Source organism: Dryobates pubescens, chromosome 7 (assembly GCF_014839835.1).
Source record: "Dryobates pubescens isolate bDryPub1 chromosome 7, bDryPub1.pri, whole genome shotgun sequence".
NCBI lineage: Eukaryota > Metazoa > Chordata > Aves > Piciformes > Picidae > Dryobates > Dryobates pubescens.
The window spans coordinates 2,847,657-2,875,428 of NC_071618.1; the positions used below are offsets into that span (position 1 = coordinate 2,847,657).

At 41.2% G+C, this 27,772-nt stretch overlaps 1 protein-coding gene across 1 annotated transcript in view; it reads left to right on the forward strand.

Annotated features, from left to right (window-relative positions):
• SLC9A4 (solute carrier family 9 member A4) overlaps positions 1–24,479 on the forward strand; it is a 37,306-nt gene extending 12,827 nt beyond the window's left edge. The window contains exons 4-13 of the mRNA XM_054162983.1: positions 528–745; positions 4,512–4,714; positions 5,840–5,926; positions 7,223–7,293; positions 10,484–10,645; positions 17,252–17,348; positions 19,258–19,395; positions 20,148–20,235; positions 23,249–23,395; positions 23,948–24,479. Of these exons, the coding sequence (XP_054018958.1) occupies positions 528–745; positions 4,512–4,714; positions 5,840–5,926; positions 7,223–7,293; positions 10,484–10,645; positions 17,252–17,348; positions 19,258–19,395; positions 20,148–20,235; positions 23,249–23,395; positions 23,948–24,102 (1,366 nt within the window). The 3' untranslated portion in view covers positions 24,103–24,479. The remainder of the gene's footprint in view (positions 1–527; positions 746–4,511; positions 4,715–5,839; positions 5,927–7,222; positions 7,294–10,483; positions 10,646–17,251; positions 17,349–19,257; positions 19,396–20,147; positions 20,236–23,248; positions 23,396–23,947) is intronic.
• The last annotated feature ends 3,293 nt before the right edge of the window (positions 24,480–27,772 follow it).

A 27,772-nucleotide genomic window follows, 5' to 3' on the forward strand; every position in this document is an offset into this window, starting at 1 on the left:
CAATGAGCTGCTGTGGGTAAACAATCACAGAAGCATACCCTGGCCAGCCAGTTGGCAGGGAACCACCAAGAGCTTTGACCCCAGGGCAGGAATACCACCATGTTCTTCAACTACCACCTCAAAGAGGTAAATGTCTCAGAAGCAGATTATGTCTGTCTAGACAATTCATCCACAGGCTGGTACAAAACAAACTTGCTCTTTGTTTGAGACTCAAACATTTGGTGCTTGGTGGTTGTGTCTTAGGCATTCAGGGTAAAATGGACTTTGAACTGGAATGTGATATCCTTGATTCCTCATCATGAAGGCTGTCTGGTTTGCTTCCTATTTCCTAGAATGGAATTGTAAAGCCGAATGAAGATGTTCTTCTATCTTATGAAATGGCTAACATTAATGAAGAAATGAAGTGCCTCTGATATTAGGAAGGTCAGAGGCTGGTGATGGAGAGTGTGGGTAATGAAGGCTCAGGTTGTTCTGAAATGAAAACAAAATGAGATTGTGGCTGATCTCTGATGTTTTGCCTGATACAGGATGACAGCGTGTGCAGTGACGATGAAAAAATACGTGGAAGAGAATGTTTCCCAGAATTCCTACACCACCATAAAATATTTCATGAAGATGCTGAGCAGCATCAGCGAGACCCTGATTTTTGTTTTCATGGGAGTGTCTACAGTGGGGAAAAACCACGAGTGGAGCTGGGCCTTCGTTTTCTTCACTCTGCTCTTCTGCCTAATTTGGAGGACACTGAGTAAGTCAACCTTTGTAAACAGCCTTCTCTGCACCTCCGAAAGTAACTCTCTGGTTCAAAGGTATGTTAGAAGGTTTTGTGCAGACCGGCATAACCGGTTTGATAACGAATTTACTAGTCTTATGTTACTGACAAGTTAATTTCACAAATCCACACAGGTAGAAAAATAGGGAAAAATCCCCCAACAAATCTGAACACTAGTCTGCAAGTACGATAGAGTCATAGAATCAGTCAGGGTTGGAAGGCACCACAAGGATCATCTAGTTCCAACCCCCCTGCCATGGGGGGCACACACTTCATGTGTACATACTTTATGTTATGTGAGAATGGAGTGTTGTAAACAAAATTAAAATATTACCATGATTATGCCTACACAAATGCTTATATCTTAGTTAACTATATGCCCTTGGGTAAGTGGGCTTCATAATGACTTAATTGGATACTGTAATTAACTTACTAATTAGACAATGTACATCACCACAGTTCTGGTGATATAACACTCCAGAGCCTGGGCTGAGAGTGCCAGAGGCATTGAAAAAAGAAGAAAGGTGAAAATTAGCACTGATAGATAATTGAACAGGGTCTGGTCCCTTCTTTATACCACACCTCGTCCAACCATGCTATGCTACTGCTCCTCACAAGTCCAATGTGAAGTTTTAAACTGCTAGAAAAGACAGTATGTTTGGAATTATTCATATACTACACACTGTTTCTCCTCATTCCTGCAAAGGTCTCTTTACTCCTTAACTTGTGAGACGGGGATTCCTCCCACATGGGCAAGGCAGTTTATAAAGGATGTCACACTAGCTATGAAATAGAGTTTCTCACCTTCTCCTGATGTCCAAGATGGGTTGACAGTAACACTGAAAAAGAAAGCACTGAGAAGGCTGATGGAACACTGATCAGATGCTGTTGTCACTTAAATTTAGTTAAAAATATGAGTGAATGATGCTTTTGTAATGAAAGAGTCTTTGGAAGTAGTACACATGAGAGAGTGAAAAATACATTATACAGGAAACCTTATTTTTGACAGTTTTAAACTTCTGAGTGCCTGAATTTGCCATCTTAATAATATTCCTTAAAAAAAAAAGGTATGATTTTTCAGAGTAATTTACTTTTTTAAGGAAAATGAGAAATCCAAATACTCCACGAGATGGCTTTGTATGAGATATTCTGACCACTGAAATTTAGGCATTTGCCTTGGCTAACCAATTTAGTAGGTTAGTTCCCCCATGCTTCGTTTATAATCAAGCAAGGCTTCTTTGGAACATCTTACAGGGCAGAAATCTACATTGGGCAGCTGTCACCAACTTTTCCAGCCTTTAGCACTGGTCTATATTCCCATTATATACAAATCCCAGGTTAATCTCAGGGTATTGGCCCTGCATCTGCTGGTTTTGCGGAGGAAAAAGACCCTTCAGGAACGGAACAACAACAAGGGATTGAGAGGAAAAGGAAGGTGCTAGATGCTGGAGATGTGAATAAATCAACATAAGAATATGCTTTGTCTTCTCTTCCACTTAAAAAAAGAAGAAATAAATGGCTGAAGATGTGAAAATTGAAGGCAACTTTAATTGCAGTGACCACAAATATCATGAAAGGGGTGAGCAAGCTGATAAACAGCAGAATTACAGCCCTGAACTTCAAAGAACTGAGTATGGCCAGCTGAAGTGGTTGATAATGTGGGAAGGGAATTGACTTGGACTCCTAGGTTCAAAATACCATAGCTGGTGGCTAATGTCATTCCTCAGGGCTAAGTACAGGAGCCAATATTGTTTTAATGTATGGTTAATGACCTAGAGGATGGAATGGAGTGCACACTGAGTAAGTTTGTGGCTGACATCAAACTGCAGGGTGTATTCAATATTCTGTATGGCTTCCATTCAAAGGGACCTGGACAGGCTGGAGAAACAGACTAACAAAAAGCTTATTAAGTTCAAAACTAGCACGAGCAAGGACTTACATGTGGGTTGGAATAAATCCATCATCAATATAGGCTTGGAATCTAGTAAGCAGCTCTGTAGAAAAGGACCTGTCCTGGAAGACAACACATTGAATACATGCCAAAATTATGTTCTTGACATAAAGTGAGCCGGCTGTGTCCTGGGCTGCATTAGCAAGCATGTAGACAGCAGATCCAGTGAAGTATTTCTTCCCCTCTCTTTAGCACTGATGGACAGGTGTGCTGCCCCCAGTGTGCAATAGATGCAAGCTAGTACATCAAAATTCTGATTAGACAGTAGGAACCCATTTCTCAATGTGAGAGAGATCCAATTATTGTAAGTGTCCTAGCTCTCCACTCTTAAAGGTATTCAAGACTTGACTGGAGCTTCAACTGACTCAACCTGATTAGTTCTACTTCAAGTAGGGATTTGGACTAGATGGCCTCCAAAGATCCTCTCCAGCCTACAGTAATTTGAGTCTAACATTTGGAACCATCAAACATCTGAGATTAAGGGGTTATTTCTTGAACCTCTCATGTGCCTTATCCCTCAGTCGAGTGAATACCAGAGCAGGATGAAGGTTTGAAAATCAAAGACGGTGCAAACTTTAAGACTTTTGACTTTTAAGCCTGGGAGCCTTGGAAGAAGGCATTTAACTCGAGGGAAAAGAGGAAAGGGAAACTTGCGAAAGTTCAAGCACATGCATCTGAACAGCTCTGTTATATAGGGATGGCACAAGTACTCAACAAATAGAGGTGATCTGATTCTTGTGGATAGGGCTTTAATTTTCTTTAAAAGCTTACTTTCAGAGTCTATATTGGAATATCCTTTCAAATAAGACAGGAAAAGTGCTCTCCTGATACAAGAGAGATACATTGCTTGCCACATGTCCATCCTTCTCTCAAACACCAAGGGGAGTGCTAGAGCTTTCCAAAGAAAGGTTGAAATATTTTCCATAAAATTTGCTTGTGAAAATGATTACATCATTTTCTCTGGAGCTTAACTAAAGAGAGTTGGCCTGAGGGTGATACCTCACATACACAGTTTCAGCCTGAGTAACTCATGTCTAGCATAGTTACAAGTAATCAGAATAGATTTTACGTAAACCAGTATACAGTAATCTATACAAAAACAAACTGCTACTGGCTTTACCTATAATAATCCACTGACTTTATCAGTGGCAGCTGTGTATAATAACAAATAATTATCAACATTTGTCAGCTTTTAATTCAGGAATGTAGCAGTTTCCTTGCAAAATATAGGATACATATTTCTCATGGAATATAGATTATGAGTGAATCAAGCAAATTGCTCAATGTACTCTGTGAAGAAAAGATGCAGTCGTTACACAGCCACAGGCTGTCTGGTTAATTTTAGCTTTTATTAAAAAGAAAATTAAATTTGAGAAATAAACAGAGAATTAGAGACAGTAAGACAGAAGATTAAAAATCTAAATGCTATTACTCTTCGCCTTTCAGTGAAATTGTCCTCAGGACTTGTTGGCAATAAGTGTTCAAACACTTTGATCAGATACTGTGCAGAAAACAGGAAACACTGCAAGGGAAGGCACAGGGAAAACTCTTATCCAGCAGTAGGTCTTGTCTCTAGAACACTTTAGAGAAAATCTCATTTCTGAACTGCGTTAAGTGAATTTAAACCCTGAAGCAATTAGGAGATTGTTTAAAACAAAACACAGCCAGTTGTTGGTTAAAGAGAAGGTACAAGAATTCAAAATTGTAATGAAAGGTCTGACAACAGCTACCTGAGTCAAGAAGTTGTTTTTCCTCCTTGATTAATAATAGAGGTGTCTTTTCCCTTTCTAGGTGTATTTGCCCTCTTCTACATCAGTAACAAGTTCCGAACATACCCCTTCACTTTCAAAGACCAACTCATTATTTCTTACAGTGGCCTTAGAGGAGCCAGCAGCTTCTCTCTTGCATTCTTACTTCCAGTGAATCTCTTCCCAAGAAGAAAACTGTTCATTACTGCTACTCTTGTAGTTATATATTTCACTGTGTTCATCCAGGTAAGTGTACCTCTTAATGGATTGCCTTCATGTAATAGAGGGAACTGAAAGCTTCACAATGAAGATTGCATTGAGTTTACTCTTAAATGTGGCCAGATTTAGCACTCCACTGTGTAATTACCCTTTCAGAGCTTTTTAGAAGGTCTGTACTGAAAACCTGTTTCTCCTGAAATATTCAGGGGAAAGGACACTTTGCATCCAAAATTAAAAAGCATTTTAACTTCATACTCCAGCACAGAATCATTCTCTGGCAGTGATGTATCTCAGACTGAGAAGGATTTTGTACTCTTTGCTTTTATCTTGGAGACCAGTAAGTGACAATGGGGCACTATGCACCTATGGTTAGGCACTTTGATTCCCCAAATGTTTCAGCAAAAAAAAAATCCCAAACAACATTTTGTTTCTAATGTCCATTTTAAATGCTATTCTCTGGTGCAGTAAAGGATTGGGAATGACTGAAAATAGTTTATAAGTGAAAAAAAATCCCACAAATTTATTTCTGAAACTAAGATGTTTCCAGACTGTAAGAATCTCATGAAAAAATGTTTTCTTTCAAGTGAGTGCTGTTTTGAAGAAGGCCAGCAATGAGTCATCTACTTTACGCAGTTAAAACTTGTAAATAGATGCAGTCTTGCTAAGGAAAAAAAAAGAACAACTTTTTAAAGTTCTTGAGTTTTAATCATCTTCTGTAACTCTTGGACATTGGAATGGGCTGCCTAGGGAGGTGGTGGAGTCACCATCACTGGAGGTGTTTAGGAAGAGACTGGATGGGGGTGCTTGGTGCCATGGTTTAGTTGATAAGATGGTGTTGGGTGATAGGTTGGACTCGATGATCTTGAAGGTGTTCTCCAACCTGGTTAATTCTATTCTATTCTATTCTATTCTATTCTATTCTATTCTATTCCATTCCATTCCATTCCATTCCATTCCATTCCATTCCATTCCATTCCATTCTATCCTATTCTATTCTCTGTGCAAGTAACATATCTTTCTTTTGTCTAAGATACAGCTTTCCTAAATGATTAAAATTAAATCCTTTCAATTTATTTCTGTTTTTCCCCCCCTCTATTTTTCTTTTTTTATCTAAAAGACATTGAATATTTCAACTCGTTGTTCCAAATGCAGGGAATCACAATTGGACCACTGGTCAGATATCTAGATGTTAAAAAGACCAACAAAAAGGAGTCTATCAATGAAGAAATTCATGTGCGAGTAAGTTTTTTATATCAGTAGCTGGTATCCTAAAAAGAAGAGAAAGGACATTCCAAAGGAGCTGGACAGAGGGAAGCATTTAGTGGCACTGGAAGCCCAAGGCATAATTTTTGCAAGATAAGATGTCTCATTTATATTACAGTGACTACCAAATTATAATAATATACTGCAAGTGTCATGGTGTAGCAAGGTCCTTACCTCTTAACACTTGTGACTGTGGGAGGACAGAAACATAGGAGTAGCATTTACAAGATACACTCCTGTCTAGATTTGTCAGGTACTTTTGTTGCCAGCTCTTGTCTGGCTCTAAACACACTAACACCTTTAAAGTCTTTAATAAAGTTTTATTCAACTGAAATGAATTGAAAAATTGGTCTGCAAATTTAGTTTCAAGTTATTCTGAGTAATGATATTTTCCCCTCTCAAACATTTGCTTTAGCTTTCAAATTGCTATTATGTAAAGTAACAGAAAGGTTCTCAAATTGATTTAACAACACCATACAAAATAGATGTCCATGCTTTCGTTTGCACAATAGGGAATATATTTGAAATTAACAGAAATGCTGTGCCTTAGAATTTAGCATATGCAGAGACATTGGCAAAATTAGAGCATCTCCAATTACTTGAATTTGAAGTACATGCAATTCTTACTACTTCAGCCTTGACATTTTACCTTGAAAGCAATTTATGTTTAAAAGCACCACTTACACTAATACCTATGTCAGAATCAGCCGTTTTGATGTCTGCTTCTATAACGACAGAAACACACAAAAGATGACTGAAAACACTGGTAGTTAACTCTGATGGACTTAACACTTTCATGAAAATTTAAAAAATCCTCAGAGGACTTGTTGGCCAAAGTAAAGGTTAAGGTGTGGGGCACCTCGCCCTATGTTACTCTCAGGGAGGTCACATGTGGAAGGGAAGCTTGGACCACAGAGCCAAGAATTCAGCTTTTGGCCTCAGTAGACAAAGAGGAACAGGCAATTTGGATGTTCGCTACCATCTTTCATCGGACATAGTCCTTTACTTGGGCCTGTATATTGCTGGGTGATGGTGAGATGATAGCAGCCTGACATACTTGTCTCCTCCATGTAAATATTGGCACTGCAGCCAGAGGAAGGAGCTATTACAGTGGGATCTTCCCACTGGGTTTTAGAGAAATGTAGATGCTTTCAGAATTAATTCACACTCTCCACCTAATAAATCTCAAAAGCCCATCAACAAATGTATATTTGTGGTGACATAATGTTGTCATAATGATCACTTAAATTTTTTCTATATTTGCTTCTCTAGTTGATGGATCACTTTAAGGCTGGTGTTGAAGACATATGTGGACATTGGAGTCATTATCAACTAAGAGATAAGTAAGCATCTCTTATGGCAGCCTGCTATTATAAAACGACCTACCTATCATCTAAAATACAATAGGCAAATAAAATAGGAAATAATCTTGTGCCCCATAAATCTAAAATAACACAAAAATATTTGGGGCATGCAATATCTCTTTTTATAAAGTGAGCTCCTGAGTAACTGTTATCTGTTGGGAGTGCAGGGTTCATATATTGCCTGCTAAATTGCTTCTGCACAAACCAGCAGAAAGTAAGCCTCCTAAAAGAAAAACATAACATGGGAACTCATGCTGCAGACATCAGCATATGCATAGAGCTCTGGCAAAAATTTTAGCTCCAGAGCAGTGAGCTTTTAGGTCTGGAGGTAGAACAAACTCTGTTTATAATGTCTGTGCTTCACTGAGTTTTGCTGTAAGCCTCCACAGCAAATATGATCCTTTGATGGTGAGTACAGATTCAATAACAATTAGTTACCTGTCCTTACAGACCTTTGTATTTAGTGATATTTAGAATAACAGCACTGAAAGCAATTGTTGAATTTATACATGCAGCAGCATAGACGGAAACTTTCAAGCTGACCTTCACTTATAAATGCAGGACTTTTGTGTTGTGTTCTTCTGTGTAAGGAAAAATTAATCTGATCCAGAAATTCCTGTTCACAATGAAGACAGAGGAGTCTTGTAAAACTTTATTTGAATAAAGGGAGTCCACAGGACAATTCCCTGTGGGGTCTCTCAAACTGCTGGAAGGTACAGCTTCCCTTTTATCCTAAATTCCCAGATGCATATTTCCCTTTCCCCATTAGCTAAGGTACTTAGGATTTACAGTCTTTCCTGAAATGCCTACTACATGTACCCCTCCACTTCTCTGAGTGGAGAATTTAATATACAGTAGCCTATTAACCCTGTGCTCTGTCCTAAAAGTTCAGAAATTCAGGCTGTGTTCAGTGTCTGCTATATTCAGGCAGCCCCCTACTGATTTTACAGCTGGATACCAGGTAAGGCACTTAGCAGAGGCCCTTTGTGATTTACATACGCATAGACAAGGTGAACTGTCGGGTTCTTCCTTTGCTATTTCGGCTGCCTCTTAGCCAATTCTTCATTTGTAAAGGCACTACTTAATTTTAATCCCATCATCTATAATCAGGATGACATGGGTTTGTGAAGCTTTTTGGCTATTCCTATTCCAGGCACTTGCTCAGAAGAGATGGATCTGCCACTCTGAGCTGCCGTTCCCTTTACCTTTTCCATAATAGAACCCTGTGATTATGGTTGCTACCACAGTATGTGAAGGGAAGCGTGGAGAGACACGAATCTTGATTTTCCACAAACATGATGCCATGGGCTAAAACTTATCTATTAGGCTATGCCTAGACTTCTCTGCTGGAGTCCTCTGCCTCACCTTTCAATACTGCACCCCAGTATCACAGCTGAGAGTCTGCTGGGACGTAGGGCAACACCTTTCATGACTGGGTTTCTCTCTATGGAAATTAGGAATTAAGAGTGGGAAGAAAGTGGCTGGTTTGCACCCAGTTCTTGTCCCAATAGAGAATAACAATATATCTAGGGCACACACCTGTGAGAAATTGTTTTTAAGATTTGGCTTTCGCAAGGGGAATTGCTGGGGACCGTGAGGTTCCATCTTTGGGCTGATTGGTTGGTCGTGGTCTTTATTGTGTGGGGTTTTGGGAGAGAAAGGTGAGGTGCCAACATGTCTGAAGACTGGCCAGGTCAAAAGTGCAGGTTTTGTCCCAGCCCTGATGGAGAAGGGTGGGAACACACTGGGGAAAGGTATGAATATATATGAATATGTATGTTTGATGTCTATATAAGTTGTTACGGTGCGCCTCTAGCAAACCTGCTCTGTGCCCAGCACTGTTTTGCCTTTATTTTATGATAAACTGGTTGTATTTAAAATTTAGTAGTGAGCTCGTTTCTCACACACCTCAGTCAAGATGCTAAAAAGTCCTCTTAACTATCACAGCACAGAGATAGCTTTCAGATATCCACAGGGACCACACGAAAGTCTGTGCAATAAATACACTAAACAAATCCCTCTTGCAGCACTGGTTCCACTGAAATAGTTGCTTTTCCACACTGGTGAAAAAATGTTATTTCCTCTTATCTCATATCTACCCAACAGCTATGAAAAGAAAATTTTGTGGAAACTAGTATAAACATACTGTTTCATTTCAGGGTCAGATTCAAGCAACACTCTCTATGTGAAAACATGTAAGACTGTATTCAAAGGCATTCCCTAGACTTCATCACTTTAAAGATGCTTAGTATATGTGCATCAGAATTAATTACCTAAGTGATGACGTTCCAGGAGGCTTTCTCTTTCACAGAAAAACATAAAGAGCTACAATACCAATGGAAACATTTGTGTGCCTTTCTCTGATACTAATATATAAAAAGTAGCCTTTGTTAAGAAAAAAAAGTCCAAACTGTAGTGCTTTTATTAGCATTGTGGAGCACATTACCTTGCTGTGGTAAACTGCTCCTTTGGAAGAAACATGTAAGAGGATCTGCTGTTCTGCTAAACATCTGCCTGAAGGACATACCTGTTCCAAAGTGTGCACAGACATTCACATTCAAATTACGACACACATTAGCAATATTTTACAATCTGCGGCATGCAAGCACATCGTATTTTGTGGTCCATTCAATCTCCCTGTTATTCAGAACACAAAGAAATGTATTTTCTCTGCTCTAATTGTCAGGATTCAAAATTATCAGCAACATAATGGGCCCAAACTACTGTAACTGCTGGGCCATTTAGAGCCTCATTGGTGGCTGCCTGAATAGGCCAGGATTACTGTAAAAGCAGCTGCTGCTGTTATGCCCCACTAGAATACACCATTTGTACAAAAGAGTGGAGACTGGCCATATTCTTTTCTGACAAATGTGGCAGAGTTATATGCAAACACACACCCAACCCTCTCTTTTGCTCTGATTGCAGCTTGTTTCTTTCTTTTGTCTGGTGGGCTTTGCAATCTCTGTGGACCAGTAGACCATGCCAAATGCCCTCTTAAAGGTCTCCACTCACCAGGCCTTCAGGAGTCCACAGGTGCCTCCAATTTGGATTCAGTTTCCTCCACTGAATTATATAAGTGTGCACTTGAATGAAAATCGGTTTCTACCACAAAAATAAAAACATATTTATTTTTAATATTCTTTTTGCACTGTTAATATCTCTTTTCCAGATTTAAAAAGTTTGACAATAAGTATTTGAAGAAGATCTTAATTCGGGAACACCAGCCCAAATCCAGCCTTGTGTCATTGTACAAAAAGATGGAGATTAAACTGGCCATCGAGATGGCTGAGAGTAGCATGAAAGTTTCAAAATCATCCACAGCATCTTTACAGTGAGTACTGACTTTCCAACCCTTTGCAGAGTAGAAACATAAAGAGAAGGGATACAAAAGCAGGGAGGTCATTGTGCCCCTGTGCTCTGCATTGGTTAGGCCACACCTTGAGTACTGTGTCCAGTTCTGGGCCCCTCAGTTTAAGAAGGACATTGAAACACTTAAACGTGTCCAGAGAAGGGCAACAAGGCTGGGGAGAGGCCTTGAGCACAGCCCTATGAGGAGAGGCTGAGGGAGCTGGGGTTGTTTAGCCTGGAGAAGAGAAGGATCAGGGGTGACCTCATTGCCCTCTACAACTACCTGAAAGGGGGTTGTAGCCAGGAAGGGGTTGGTCTCTTCTCCCAGGCAACCAGCACCAGAACAAGGGGACACAGTCTCAAGCTGTGCCAGGGGAGGTTTAGACTTGAGGTGAGGAAAAAGTTCTTCACTGAGCGAGTCATTTGTCATTGGGATGGGCTGCCCAGGGAGGTGGTGGAGTCACCGTCCCTGGAGGTGTTCAAGGGGAGATTGGACGTGGCACTTGGTGCCATGGTCTAGTCGTGACGTCTGTTGGGACAGGTTGGACTTGATGATCCTTGGGGTCTCTTCCAACCTTGGTTATACTGTGATACTGTGAAAAGAGCAAATAACCAAGGGATTTTATTATTTCAATAGAAATGTAAGAAAGAAGAGACAGTTTTGAAAAGAGAGGTTGATGGTTTCTGTTGGCAACTTGGTGTTCATCGTATTTGCACTTTGGGTCTTTGTTCACAAAGCAAAAATTAAAACCAGGGACATTTTCCCTGGTTATCTTCAATGATGAGCAGTTCTGAAGAGGAATCGTGAGTCAGGCGCAGTAGCCACTCTGGCTACTTTAAATCGCAGCAGTGGTTCAGTGTGGTCATATTCATCACTTAGTTGGCCAGTGGGTTTTGCTTAGCACTGCTAGGTGCTGAAACACCCACAGGAGAGTTTAGAGTACAGGTCTTGACTCCATTGTCCCAATTACAGATTTTTACTGAGAGCAGACTTCATTGTAGCATTTGCAGTTTTCTGCTACTGCAGCCTGCAGTCCTTCAAACTATTTTGCCATATTTTGGTCGTTCTGTAAATTTGTCCAATAAACACTGAAAGAAGCCCTGCAGAGATGTGCCTGGGGATACTGATACATGAAAAGCTGGACATGAGCTGTCAATGTACACTTGCAGTCTGGAATGCCAATTGTATCCTGGGCTGCATCAAAAGCAAAGGGGCCAAGGTCAAGGGAGGTGATTCTGGTGTTCTGCTCCACAAGAATTATTGTACGCAGCTCTGAAGCCTTCAGCAGAGGAAAGATATGGACCTGTCCAGAGAAGACCACAAAATTATGTTAATGATATAGCACCTTTCCTGTGAGGCCAGGCTGAGAGTGTTGGAATTGTTCAGTCTGGAGAAGAGAAGGTTCCAAGGAGACCTTATTGCAGCCTTTGGATAATTAAAGGGGCCTTATAGGAAAGGTGGGACAGACACTTTAATAGGCCCTGTGGCAGTAGGACAAGGGGTAACTAAATGAAAAGACTGTGGATTCCAACTAGATACAAGGAAGAGATTTCTTATGGTGAGGGTGGGGAAACACTGGAAAGGATTGCCCAGAGAGGTGTTTGAAACCCCATTCCTAGAAACATTCAAGGTCAGTTTGGATGGGACTATGAGCAACCAGATCTAGCTGAATATGTCCCTGGGCTTGATCAGATGACCTCTGAACGTCTCTTTCAACCCAAACCATTCTGTGATTCTATAATTCTATAATCATGAAATAGTAATGCAACTTAGCATCAAACAGAATGGGGAAAAACTGTTGGGATCTCCAGAGCCATCACTGAGACAACTACCCTCTTGGAGGGAAGTCTGTACAAATCTTTATTCCTGTATACTTTAACTACTGTGCATGTATTTATCTTCACCTTCCAACACACTCTCCAGGCACTAAATGCCCACAAACCCTTCCTGAGCTTCTGCTGGCCACTGTTGCTGCCACTACCTGCTCTTTGCTGCTGCACCCTTCAACCTCTCAACCTCTCCATTTTGTAGCATCCCTCTGGCAGGGCCAAGCATATTTTTATGGTTTTTTGAATCATCATCTAAACTGATAAACATCATTTAAATCAATACCAAAAGCCCAAATACCAACTAGATGCTGAATTAAAATTTATACTGAAACTTCAACTTAATCAAGATTCATCTCCATTCTTGAAACTCATGTCAGCATGCAGTATAAGACCTAGCTCTTTTCTTTCCAGATAGTATTTTTTTGCTGTATGGATGATATTAAAACAATGGCATGTCTGTTAGGCGCCTTTCTGTCTGCTGTATTCCCTTTGCTGTTCTGAGCCAAGAGAAAATGTGCAAGGCTGGTGGACCATCTCTGGCAGTCAAACCACATTCTACTTCTTTTCCTGAGGGAAAGAGAAAAGAAGACCAATTGCTTCATCATAGTTCAGAAATCCTCTCATGAGCTGAGCATTCAGATTGAAAAATATTCTCCATTAGGATCAATACAGTGCATTTTTATGATGATTTTTTGAAGAATATATGCCTTAGAAATAAGGATAGAAATGGCAAAAACAGTCAAGCAGATATTATCAAAACTGTGTCTCTATGGCTGCTTTTTGGAGGAAATATAACCAATAGGTTGGTGTAGAGTTCACAGAGTCCAAAACCTTCAATATAGAATAGAATAGAATAGAATAGAATAGAATAGAATAGAATAGAATAGAATAGAATAGAATAGAATAGAATAGACCAGGTTGGAAGAGACCTTCGAGATCATCATGTCCAACCTATCATCCAACACCACCTAATCAACTAAACCATGGAACCAAGCATCCTGTCAAGCCTCGCCCTGAACACCCCCAGCGATGGTGACCCCACCACCTCCTCAGGCAGCCCATTCCAGTGGGCAATCACTCTCTCTGTGTAAAACTTCCTCCTAACCTCCAGCCTAAACCTCCCCTGACGCAGCTTGAGACTGTGCCCTCTTGTTCTGGTACTGGTTGCCTGGGAGAAGAGACCAACCTCTGCCTGTCTACAACCTCCCTTCAGGTAGTTGTAGAGAGCAATAAGGTCACCCCTGAGTCTCCTCCTCTCCAGACTAAGCAACCCCAGCTCCCTCAGTCTCTCCTCATAGGGCTTGTGCTCCAAGCCCCTCACCAACCTTGTTGCCCTTTTCTGGACACGCTCCAGCAAGTCAATCTCCTTCCTAACCTGAGGGGCCCAGAACTGGACACAGTACTCGAGGTGCGGCCTAACCAGTGCAGTGTACAGGGGCAGAATGACCTCCCTGCTCCTGCTGGCCACACTGTTCCTGATGCAGGCCAGGATGCCATTGGCCCTCCTGGCTGCCTAGGCACACTGCAGGCTCATGTTCAGTCTACCATCAACCAGCACCCCCAGGTCCCTTTCCACCTGACTGCTCTCCAGCCACTCTGACCCCAGCCTGTAGCTCTGCATGGGGTTGTTGTGGCCAATGTGCAGAACCTGGCACTTGGATGTGTTAAAATATATGAAATATAAATATATGAAATATATGAAATATAAAAAATAGTCTTACAAGGTTTGTAGAAGGCATTTTGTTTCCTCCATATATCAACTATCTCCATGTCTACAGAAGAAAGAGATACTGCTATGGCACTCAATACAGAGAGACAGCCAGTTTCCGTGGCATTATTATAATTTCAGTCTTCACAAAATACATCTCCTGTGCTGTGCTTTGTTACAACATTCTGGAAGATTCAGTAAGAACAAAGAAATAGTTTCAGTAAGGATTGCTTTTATGTGTTTGGTAACATACAAATCCTGTTTGTTTGTTTGTTTTTTGAAAGTTCTTTTAAAAAAATGTATTCTATATGGCAAAATGTAAAAGTGGTCTGTTCCTTATTACCATACCTGTGCATTTTTGTCAGTTGGGTATGTTAATATCTAATACCATGAAAACAATGCACATTTTTTATTTATGCTCTGTAACAATACAGACTGTCTTCATGCTGCTTGTTCTCTTGCTGTCCCAGTTCAGCTGAAATTCAACAATCAAGGGCAACAAAGTTGGTGAGGGGTTTGGAACACAAGCCCTATGAAGAGAGGCTGAGGGAGCTGGGGTTGCTTAGCCTGGAGAAAAGGAGACTCAGGGGTGACCTTATTGCTGTCTACAACTACCTTAAGGGAGGTTGTAGACAGGCAGAGGTTGGTCTCTTCTCCCAGGCAACCAGCACCAGAACAAGAGGACACAGTCTCAAGCTGCACCAGGGGAGGTTTAGGCTGGAGGTTAGGAGGAAATTCCACACAGAAAGAGTGATTGCCCATTGGAATGGGCTGCCCAAGGAGGTGGTGGAGTCACCATCACTGGAGGTGTTCAGGAGGAGACTTGACAGGATGCTTGGTTGCGTGGTTTAGTTGATTAGGTGGTGTTGGATGATAGGTTGGACATGATGATCTTGAAGGTCTCTTCCAACCTGGTCTATTCTATTCTATTCTAAATTCAATGAAATTTTGTTTAGTTGATTAGGTGGTGTTGGATGATAGGTTAGACATGATGATCTTGAAGGTCTCTTCCAACCTGGTCTGGTCTATTCTATTCTATTCTATTCTATTCTATTCTATTCTATTCTAAATTCAACAAAATTTTGTGTTTTTTCTATTTAAGTCACTTCAAGAGCCAAATTAAAATTTAAATTACTTAAAAACAAGCAATTCTGTGGATGGCAGGTGGATGGGCTCAGGTATGTGATGGGAAATGGAAAGAGATAATTTGAGTTCTGCTTTCCCTTATTCATTCCAAACTGTAAGGTAGACACTGTAGAGACACTCAGTGAAGCACGGGCTAGGAGAAAATTATTCCCTATGATGTCAAAGCCAGTTTCATCAGCTATGGCAGTTCAATTTGCATTACACAAATAAGCCAACTCTGCATCTTATAGACCACTACTCATTAACAGTCTAGATTGACATTAATGCCCAGGGTTTCTCTGTTGTCCAAAGGGACAGCAGCTAGGGGCTACTGTCAGTAAGGAAACTGGTTTCCTTGCTGTTGGGAGTAGCATACATTGACTGTCACACAGCCTACAATGTGACAGATCCACTATGGAGTAGAGGTATGTTACACCTAAGCCTGGAAACTTGGTGGCATCCCTGGACCCTCTCATTGTTGTCTCTGAGAACTGATGAATGTTGATTACACATTTGTTGAGAAGGATTCATAAGTGCTAGGACAACGTTTCTGGTTAAATCCAGAAAGGGAGTCCTTTTCTGTCACTCTGGCTTGCCAATAGCTGAGTTGTAGACTCATAGGCCTCTCATGCCTCAGTGAGATCCTTTAACTTATTGGTTATTCCAGTGCTAACTCCAAACACTAGACCTTAACATATTGTTAATTTATCCCTATTTACTTCATGAAAAGTTTGGTAGATCTCAGCTTTGGCCTGATGCAGAATGAAAACACATTCTGAAATATTGAAATATATCAGGAACTAATTCTTGTATTCCAGGGAGTTTGGACAGGGCCAAGCCGCCAGTACTTACTGTCTACTTGATGGTAAGAGGCAGCAAAACATAGAATCCAGGCAACTCATGATGGTCCTACAAGTTTTCAAGATGTTCATGTTTGATTATAGCACAAAACTGTGGTAATCTTATAAAATTCCCTGCAATTGCAAGTTCCAACCTTTTTTCTTATATCTACAGCATTTTAGCTTGAATCCATCTGATTTTGCCATTAAAAGTTTTAAATGCATTTTAGAAATAATACAAAATAAATGCACAGAAAGCTTTGGCAATACTGTGCATTGAATATAATAAGGAGACAAAACAGAGAAAGGAAAAATACCAGAAACAAGATTAATTCAGACTGATTAATCCTGGGTGATCACTATCTATTTCCCTTTCTTTCCTTGGGAGTTTTGCCAACTGCCAACTCTCACGCAGACTGACTTAGCAAAACTAGTCAATATTTCACAGCAGCCTTCCTCCATTGTTTTGTTAGTGAAAAAGCCAGGCAGCGACAAGTGACTGTGGGCTCCTTGTCACAGTTTGCTACAACCCAAAAAGATAATGATCTTTTATGTAGTTCTTTCATTTTAAATGAAGAAACAGGCTTAGCAGCAAGGAAACCCTATACATGCTCCTGACCACAGGTGAGGAAACAGGGCAGGTCTCTTCCACTCCTTCACTGGCATGTGCCTTAACTCTGAAGGATTTGCTGCACATTCTCAAAGAAGTTAAAACCGCATGGCAGAGAATGCTAGCATGTTGAAGGACATATTCAGATGGAAGAAGAACCTTGCAGTGCCTTTCTGAACATGCAGCTGGTAGTTGCCAAATCTTGACCACAAATAAGAGCTTCATTATGAAGCTTTGAGAAAGAAAATAAAAGTTTCTGCAACCAGAGGCAGGAGGGTTTAGGGTCCATTCTAATTACCCAGTATATCAACAAATTCTGTCATTTTCTATTAATCTTTGTATGATTGTGTGGTATCACTTGGTCACTGAAAGCCTCTTCATAGCCTTCTGTCCTAGCACTAAAAATAGCTCATGCATCATTTTAGGGCAATAGAATGTAAGCAACTCATAATATTTAAAGTTATCTTTTATTTACAGGAGAGGTAGAAATCGACGTGTGCATAGGCTCTCCCCCGCAGAGGTGGAGTCCATGAGAGACGTCCTGGCACATAATCTATATCAAGTGCGACAAAGGGTGTGTAAGTGACCTGCTGTTGCATGCTATTTGCAGATTGAAAGCTCTTATTTGCCCTTCTGATCTCATAGCCATGTTGGGTGGTAGTACTGGGACCAGCCCTGGGGTCACGTTGGTGGGAAACGTGGACCTGGAGGCTTCAGTCACTCCGGTCCAGGAGCTGTGTGGGGATAGGAAGGCAGGGAAGGAGCCCTTTCGTGGGGCACACTCCTGGGTGGAAAAAATGAAAGCACTTGTCCCCCAGCAGCTGTTCACCCTGATGGCAGCAGTAAAAGCCAGAAAATTCTGTGACTGAGCTGTAGAGGTCAGACTTCCCCTGCAGCACAGCTACCTGTGACACGACACCATCTTCCTGAGCCTGCCGAACCTTGGGGAGTTCGAGGTGTCAGGCCCTCCGCCCGGGGTCATGCAGAGCCCACCGGGCCACTGGGCGGCCCGTGAGCCGCTGTAGCAGCCTGGGGCAACTGATGCTGGGCAGGCGGCTACTCGGCACCCGGAGACAGGTGCAGGCCTTCGCAGGAGGCAGCCGGCTGGCAAGTTGCCAGCAGAAGCGAAACTCCCCTGTGGAAGTGGGCGGATCAGTGGCGGTAAACATTGCGTAGCCCAAAGTCAGCTGAGAGTCAGGCTGCTAAGTCCTGTGTCCGCGTGGGAGCAATACTTCACCCTTGCCACAGGAGGAGAAAGGGGGGGAAAAAATTCCACCTCCTCTGGCGTTTCACTGTACACATTTGTGAAGCTCCCCCCCGTAAATAGGGGTAATAATACCCCCGCAGTGATTTGTTTAGTGGAAATTTGTCCTGATTCTAATGCAGCCCACTGTATAATATCTATTTAATCTGACTCTTGGGCCAGAATACATAACTGACTGTTCTCTGCAGCAATACATGGTAGAATATATATTACAGTAACCTTGAAATTATGCAGATAAATGGGGCTAACTTGTCTAACACACGTTTGCTAGAAAGTGCTTAGCCCCCTGATTTAAATGTGTCATTATTAATATGATATCCATTCCTAATATTGTTTGATTTGCCATGGCCAATTATCCTTATGATATTAATTTCTTATCTTACTGGTAACAATTTGCATATATGGCTGCCTCTTAGATTACTGAAATGAACTCCCTGTCTTCAAAATCAATTACAGTAATGACTATTTGTGCCAGTCACTTCCTATGCAGTACTGAGAACTGTGCACTTTTGGAAATGAAAGATTGGTAAATTAAAGCCTCTTCTAATACTTCACTTTCGTCTTTGAAGGTCTGCTACTCTCTGGCTCACTAGACCATCTTTACAAGGACCTTTGCAATTGAAAGTGAGATTAGAGTCTGCTTTTTAAAAGGGTTTAAAACTTAAGTGACATTTTCTCTGTCCTAAAAGATGCAATTTTTAGAACAATATGAAGGTGCTGTTTGTGCACACAGCTGTGCATCTCATTCAGGATGTGCTTTATTTAACACAGCCTTTTGCTCCTGGGCACATCTGCAACGTGCTCCTGGCTCAGTAATATTTGCGACAAGGCTCTGAGGTGGGTTAAACAGCTGCCTCTTCCTTGGGATCTGCTTCAGATCTGTAACTCCCAATTGTGTGATTAGAACAGGGCTGACAAAGGGAGGACAATCCCAGAGATGTTAACAGCCCTGTGTAAGTGGGTGTATTTTTATATAACAGTTTGAGCAGCCATGATTCTGTCAAAAATGTCATCAAAATGTAGCTCTTGGGGCCTGAGACTTGCAGTTATGTTCATGCTTCCTCTCATCTTGCTCTGCAGCAGTGAGGTTAATGGAAGACACTGTTTTCCCATGTGATACCAAAGATAGCTGTGGCGAATCAGTGGCCAAGCTGGGGCAGATGTCCTCTTGGCCATTGCAAGTCCGGAGAGAATCAACTGGGTCCATTTTCTGTTTCAGGCACCAGCATACAACCGACACAACCTGCCTGCCAACACAAATGAGAAACAAGCCCAAGAAATTCTCATCCGTCGGCAGCACAGCCTGCGGCAGAGCTGCAGGAAGGGACACAGCTTACCTTCATGTAGACCGGCACCTGTTGTACGTATACTACTATTCATGTGAAAAATACCTCTGCTTCTGTGTGAATAAGGAAAGAGACACCGATTTTTATTGGCTTTTTTCAACAACTGAAATGGATAGTTTGCCCAATGGCCTCATGCAACACCTGAGAAGGAGGAGCTTGACTTAGCATGGGGACAGGAATATTTTTATGCTCTACCTCTCTGCATTGGTCAGAAATCAGCCACTCTGCTGTAAGAAGTGGAAAAAAAAGTAACTTGCATTCTTTTGTCGCATGCAAAACATAGCATTTTAATGACTGTGTGAATTTTTGGATTCACAAAAGGCTTGATGCAAAGTTCTTGGCCCCTTGCACTGATAGTTTCAGCTCTTGATCAGCGAGATTTGTCTGACCCAATATAAGCATTGGATAGCATAGACATTTACAGATTAGATAATCACAGTTTAGGAGAAATAAGTTCTTGCTGGATATATTAATTTTATTTAAAGTTGAGAAATAAATCTTAGAAGAGTATATTTATTCTGCTGACTGTGAAAAAACCCTTTGGGCTGTTATATCAGACACAGGCATTTTCACCGGCGCTGATCCTGAGCTCAACTATCCAAGCCAAGCATTAGTCTTTATTCACATCTCTCTAAATTTGGCTGCAAAGGTGCAGAATCACAACAGAAAAAGCTTATAACCATCTCTCTTTACTGTCTCACCAAATAAGTGCAAACTGCAGAGGCAATCCCGAGTACTGAACACATTTTTGTCTCATACACAGGCTAGCGGCATGGAAGTACACTACTTCTCTTTGCCTCAGGGCCCCAGCCAGCATGCTAGACGAAAAGCCAGGCATGTTACTTTTACAGGTAATGATAGTGCTTTATTCTGTATCCTGCTCCTGCAGTAAATGAAACTTGGCCAGTTGCTCAGTGGATTTAACAGTACTGAATGAATACTCTCATGGAAGTCCCTGGCCTCTTTAAGTGAGCTACGCCCTTCTCTCCTATCTTTTTTATCTATGTTGTTTATATGGTCATTACTGCAGTAGTTTCTCTCTCATTCCAGCTCCGCCCAGTTTTCTCTTTTTCCCTCTTGCACAAATATTCCTGTGATCCCTGTGGTTTGGCCTAGCTATGAGAACATCCATGTAAGCCCAAGGAGGCAATTTTTCTGTTCCCTGCAGCTCCACAGGCATCATTGCACTCAAACTCATTAAGAGCTGCTGAACCCATAAGCCCAGTGGAGGTGGAAGTTGCCACAGCTCCATGCCCCCAGACCCTGCTGGTAGTGAGGCTGGACAGGTGTTCCTACCCACACAGACAGCGCTGACAGCCTTGTCCCGGTCCTCTCTCACTGATCAGGAAATAGCCTGTTAGTCAGGCCTATGAGGCCCCTGGGGACAAAGGCCCACAGCAGCTGCTGATACTGTGACTTAGATACACACAGACACACATGCACAAATGCTCTTCTACCCCACCCGTGCACTGTAGGTACCTTTGGTAGCTGGTCATGGGTGATCAGTCTTTCCTGTAGCAGACTCCTGGATCCTGTGGTCTCCCCTTGCCTCACACACAGGGACAGAGACATGAAAACACATCTCTCTGGTATTCGGTCCAGACTACAGCCTGACTAGTAGCCATCCTCACTTACACTCGAACAAGACAGAGGCTGAGGATTGGAGCAAGACTGAATTGCCCAAGAAAGCATAGCAAAACGGCTAACAGGAAGCATGGAATTTAGGAGACTGAAATGTTCATCATTGTCTCTATCTGTAATCTCCCTGACTTCTTTCTGAGTTTATTTATGTGAATCTGAAAGGCATTAGTGTTCCTTAGAAAATATCCTTTTCATTTATGGCAAAATTAGGTTTAGCCATTGAAACCAAACATTTAATTCTTTGTCTTTGTATAAAAAGCTTGGACCACAAGGGTACAATATTTATTTTTTCCTTCCTTTCTGTTTTACTGTGAAAGAGAAGAAAGCAAAAGATATATGTGTAGGTAAACCATTGCTTTGGGGCTGGACATTCACACATGAAGGCAGCGGAACAGAAATCCCTAGCCTCTGTTCAGAGGGTTGAATAAAAGTTACTTAAGGAGGTTTAATTGTTTTTGCATATAGCTGATTCTGTTCCATTTGTCAGGAAATCATGATGGGTGATATGTCTTTCTGAGAAATTAAAATTATTCTACACAGGAGCCTCAGACCTAAATGCCTGTCAGGGACTTTCAAGGGATGCAGAACTGCTACAGAAAGGCATATTATTTCAGTGGAGAGAAATAAATCCTGAAGCATGAATGCAAGAACTTTTTTTACTACTAGCTAGACATGAATTTGAGCCCTGCCTTGTGATCTATACAAATAATTAAACTTCTTGGTCCAGTTTCTGGCCCTGTCTTAGGTCCACTGTGCAGCATTCACATCATTTTAAATGTCTGCAGCAGGAGGAAGTCATCCTAAAGTCCTCCTATAAACTTTGTAAGAGCCAGATGAATTGCACTTGGGCACTGAGAATAGAAATACTCAGTAGGTCAGAAATTAGAATGAAAACCTCACATATGCACATATGCATGTACAGAGATATATGTCACCTCTTCTGTCTATGCCTGGAAGCCCTTCTGGAACAAGCATCCTCCAGCAAGTTTGTTTTAGCTTTACTATATAACATGTGCAGAAAGTCATAACCTCACTTTCAGAAAAGACCACAAATCATTAAACCATCTAACAGGTCTTTCTGCCACTCATACAAATGAATTATTTCTTTGATAGTACATATCACTCATACTTTGTAGCAGTGATGCTCACAAGGGGCTAGGCAAAAGCCCTTCAAATTTAAGAAAGCTTATGCTGTTTTATTGGTCATGGTGTGCTATGCCCACATGACCTGCAAGAAGCAGGTTCTGCTATTACAGAAATCTGTGCCCCTGTTTGGTAGAGGTAGGTGCTGGTGCACTCATTCTTACTTTGTGCCAACTGTGAAGTAAGTATTAGTTCAAAGTAATTTAATATTTATTATGTGGCAATAGCTTGATAAATTTTGACTGTATGTCTATATCTAATACACATGTGCTTTAACTGCAGCAGAACAGAGTCTAATTTTACTGTTCATAAGCTTTTGTTTTTATCTCACAAAACCTCCTAGCTTGTTGCAAGTTGTTTCTCAAATTGACTAATTTACCAGTGCACAGCCAGACTGCAAGTGGATTTAAGAAAAGTGAAAAAGTGTGTTCTATAAACTCAACAGAATGAGAAAACCAGTTCTTGGCCTATTTCTGGCAAATTTTTGTTGTGTACTTGTAGCAAAGAAAGCTAGTAGGAGCAGGTCCGACACACCCAACATAATCAAAGCGCCCTAGAGTCAAACTCCTGGTTTCAGGTGAAACTGTTTTCTTCCCAGCTGTTAATGACAGGTGGCTGGTAAACTTGATTTTTCAATGGCATTAGAGTGCCTTAGTCACTTTTTTTGTCTTCTGCTGTGAATTTCACAATGCTTTTCAACCACAGTACTGGATATACTTGTGGGATTTGAAAAAAAAAAAGGCAAGCTAAGTAAAGGAGCACTCATGCTGTGAAGGCATTGAGCAGCTCTGTGATGCATTAAAAGATAGCTGAATGTGCTTATTCACTGAGGTTTCAGGGTAGAGGCAAGATCAATAAAATCTTTTAAACACCAGCTTTGGGATCAAAATAAAAATTTAGTGTTATTTTTAGTTCTTGACTGCTCTCTTACTCTATAGCAGTGATTTTAAATGCTCCAGTTCTAGGGTTTAAAGCTGTAATGCTGTATTTTATTGAATACACTTTAACTGTCCGTGGCAATACATCGTGTTTCTCTTTTCTCTCCATCTAAATATGAATGATTTGTCTATTATCCATCAGATCACCACAGAAATGGCTCTAATACTGGAGTTCCAGTAATGTCTAGAGCCCAGCCCCAACTGCGTCCACTTGAAGCAAAGCATCACCAGGAGGAGCTGATTCCAATGGTACACTTGGACAGACAAGCAGGCCCTCCCAATCCATCAGGTCGACGAAGAAATTCAAGCAACCAGCATCATTTCACTAGGGCAGACAATCCAGCTCTGAGGCCAAAGTCTCGATTCACTATGGGAGAAGAAGAGGGCTATGAGTCAGAAGTCTTCCTATGAAGAAAGACTGAGAGAACTGGGACTGTTTAGTCTGGAGAAGAGAAGGCTGAGAGGGGATCTTACTAGTATCTATAAATATCTGAGGGGTGGGTGTGAAGAGGAAGGGGACAGGCTCTTTTCATTGGCACCTGGTAACAGGATAAGAAATGATGTATATAAGCTAGAACACAGGAAGTACCACCTCAACATGAAGAGAAACTTCTTTACTGTGAAGGTGATGGAGCACTGGAACAGGCTGCCCAGAGAGGCTGTGGACACTTTCAAAGCCAACCTGGATGTATTCCTATGTGGCCTGCCATAGGTGATCCTGCTTTGGCAGTGGAGGTGGACCAGATGATCTCTGGAGGTCCCTTCCAATCCCTAACATTCTGTGATTCTGTGAAGAGCTGGTTTCACTTGGACAGAGGAGCAGGCCCACTCAATCCATCAGATCAAAGAGGAAATTCAAGCAACCGGCATCATTTCACCAAAGCAGACAATCTAGTTCTGATGCCAAAGTCACAATTCACTGTGGGAGAAGTAGAGGGGTATGAGTCAGAAGAGGAGACAGAAGCAATGGCACCAGCCAGGCCATTAGCCATATGAGGAGCAGAGAAGAGCAATGTTTCATCCCTAGGGTCCTTTGTGCACTGCTTCAGAGAAACAAAACTCTTACATGAACCAAACCACAATTTTACTTCTGGGACCAGTGCACTTCTTCTTGTATCACTTTCAAGTACTGTATCAAGGTATACTGATAACATACTTAATAGCCTAGAGAAGACTCAAATTCTTATGTTTAAGCTAAGCTTTCTTTCCAACCAAACACTGCAGGAAAGAGAGGAACATGATCTTTGTAAAAGTTTGGACATGTAGATGGGCACATGCAATGTTATGGATGGAAGTTTATATTGCCTTCCTCTGTTCTTCACTATGGCCTACATCCAGAAGAAGGAAACATGAAGGACATGCCTGGCACATAAGTGCCCAGATTGGTAACTTCAACCAGCCTAGTGCTTTTGACCTCAGAGTACTTTAGATATTCCAGGCATTGCAGGATGCCTTTTGTTTGCAAGCATGGGACAAGAAGAATCTACACCGTATTCATAAGGTTCAGCAAGTAGGCGGCTTCACTGCAGAGCACCTAACTTCCATTCCCCATGCTCACCTTGCCAGTGTGGTGGACCACTCTTCACACTGACTCTGAACCAACACTGCAAATAAGAAGCAATAAAGTAGCACAGAAGGTAAGGGGAGCCTAATGATGTAGCCTCCTGTGGGCTGGCAGGAAACAGAGGCCCTGTGTTTAGCTTCCAGTGTGTTTTTCACGTCTTGCTGAGTATTTTGTTATGTGTTGTAAATGGAAGCATTTGCTAAAAAAAGAACAGCAGAAGTAACCAGGAGGACATGCACTGGAGCCTGTGACTTCCCAACTTTCCTGCTGAGCTCCCTTCCAGCTGGATATGTGCATCCATTCTCAGTCTCAATGGTTGGTTTCCCTAGTGGTGGGAGAAGCAAGAAGCTATGGTCTCAAGTCATTTTCAATAAAGTCTAAAATCCCAGACATCAAGTGCCTCTGATGGAGCTCTTTTCTACAAAATGGAAGCAGCATTGCCACTGTCACCTGTGTCTTGAAACTGTAGGTGAGCTGGTTTATCTAAAGGGATGGTTTGAGTCCAGAAGTCTGTAAATGTATCCTTACAGGTACACTAATATTCATAGCTGAGAAATTATTTCCTCAAGTTTCCCTCCCTCTCCTCCACTCAGTTGGGCTTAGCTGACAGACTTGGGGTCTGTAAATGCTACTATAAGAGTCAGAAATGTAAGAATTAGAGATAGTCATGGTCTTTATGCTTCTCCTTGTATGTCCTGGTCTAGAAAAAACAAATTAAGTCTAAGTTAATAATTTCACATTTCTTACAATGGATTTCCTATGCAGGACAGGTAGCATCTAAACTAACAAATTTGAGAAGTGCCTCCAGAGGTAAAATTTAAAAGCCCTTCCCCCTCTTACCTCATTTTTGCAGCTTTTATGTTTAGCATGTCATAATGAATCATCAGTACTGAAATTGTACAAAGCTTTGTGAAACTTATGTCCTGTTTGCATTTCCTCATTTTGCCAGAGAAATTATACAACTTCCTTCTATGAAAGCAGTGGTGCATTATTAAATAAGGGTAGGCTTTTGTACTGACACTGAATAAGCAACGAAATACAGTTCTGTACCTGAAAATCAACAAATAAACTCAGCTCCACCAAAAGACCAAGTGTTCCACATAGTGGTTTTTAAAAAAAACAAACAAAAACCCAAACAAAACCCAACCCTTGTGCCAGATTTCAATCCTATGGCAAGTTAGGTTGACATATAAGACTCAAAGAAAACTTTAAGAAAAGGAGTTGTCATACAAAGTAGGGTCTTAAATGGCTGGCAGTCAGATTTGGCTACCAAGTTGCCATATGAAATTTAATTGAGGGTAAAATCGTCACCCGTGTGATATGGTCCTTAGGCCACAGAGCTGACATAGGTCCATGTAGTGGGGGATGGAGGGATGGGGTCTGCTGCTGTGTTAAAGAGGCTGGAGACAATTCTAGGGGACAGTGATCAAGACAAAGTGAAGATCTGAGAGGAGGGTGAAGAAGTGATAATGTCTTATTTTCAGATGAAGGCTGAGGAGAGAAATTTAAACAGTGGCATTACTGTGAGCTGCAAATTCAGCATTTCCTCTTTAAGAGGATTTAATCAACAGGTTGTCAGGGGAAAATGGACAGATATAAGCTGTGTGAGATGAAGAGGATTAATGGAATTTATGGAGTGACATGGAAGGGGTATAGACATATATCATGGAAAAGAGGAGTCTCTGCAACGAGATTGTTTGACAGGCACACTTAAAACTGTCTCAGAAATTCTTTAATAAACATTATAAGTCAGGGTGCATTTACATAATGGCCCATTGTACTCAGGGAGAAAAGCATTCAATTTCTAATGAACCTTTAAATTAGAACTAAAAAAACACTAGTCTTTCTGGAATACAAATAAAACTAATGCATAGCTGGAGTCAAATCTCCTCGTCTTGGTTCATTCCCAATTTTTCCTCTGACAAAACAGTAAGCCAAATCTTTAGGGAGTTAAACCCAACGGGGATCTAGGACTTACTAGAGTTCTCCCAGCTTTTGTAGTCTGGCCCTCAAACTTGTCAAGTCTATTTTTAGTTTTCTTTCCTAGCCATTAGAAAATAGAACTGTAAGAAAATTTCCTACTCTGCCATTATTTGCTGTTCACGGTTTTGCTGGCCATCAGCCCAGAAACAATGGGGCAGATGTCTGTGTAAAATATGTTCTAATATATAAAGTTGCACTGTTTTATTTGTTTTCATAGCCATTTCATACTTGTAGACTAAAGAGTTCTCTTTAAAGAAGCACAAAGGTTATATTTTAAACAGTTAATAACTACAGCAGTGTTTCACTACAAGGAACTTATTGTGTCCATAGGCTGTCAGGCCTAGTCCATGAGGGAAACCGAAGTGGTTTAGAGCATGATGTTAAATCTACTGATGGTGGATTTAAGTTCTTGTGTGTGGGCATTCGTAAACTCCTTAACCCAGGTCACATCCAGGAAACCTTTACTGATAATTTGCAAAGGTAAGTTAATTCAAGATTTTTTTTTTTGCCCCCCAAGCAGCTACAGTGCTATTTATTGGGGAATTTAAAGTGTACTCTGATATAAGATGAAATGGCATAAGAAACTCTTGCCCAGAAGGTGAATAATTATTCAAGATAGAGGAAGAAACTCAAGGAATTAAGACTGTTTCTTGGGGAAGGAGGATAGTGCAGGACAGGTGAGTTTCAGGAAGCAATAATAACGAATAGCTTGTACAGCAGAGAAGATAGGAGACACTGGAACGGAACTTGGCATCAGTGAGAAACATGAGGCAATAATAATGGTAGATGAGAAAATGTTTTAATAGTAAAAGGAATAATAGTCAAATACAATGTTACAGAAAGAGAGGGAATTATCGAGGTCAATAGTACATTGTAAGCAACTGGCAGTACTTTCATAATTACTTCACAGTGTGATTGTTAGATCCTGTTGTTCTTACTGCAGCTGTTGCTTTTTAGCTAGTATCACAGGCAATTAGGAGCATGTAGTAAAAGGAGAATCTCTTCTTCAGGGAGCTTGCCATCAAGGACACAGCCACAAGTGAAGAGCCTGTAATCACGACATAATAGCAGCTAGTGCAAGGAGTGCCCAGGCTGTGACCTCCAGAAGTACTATCAAAT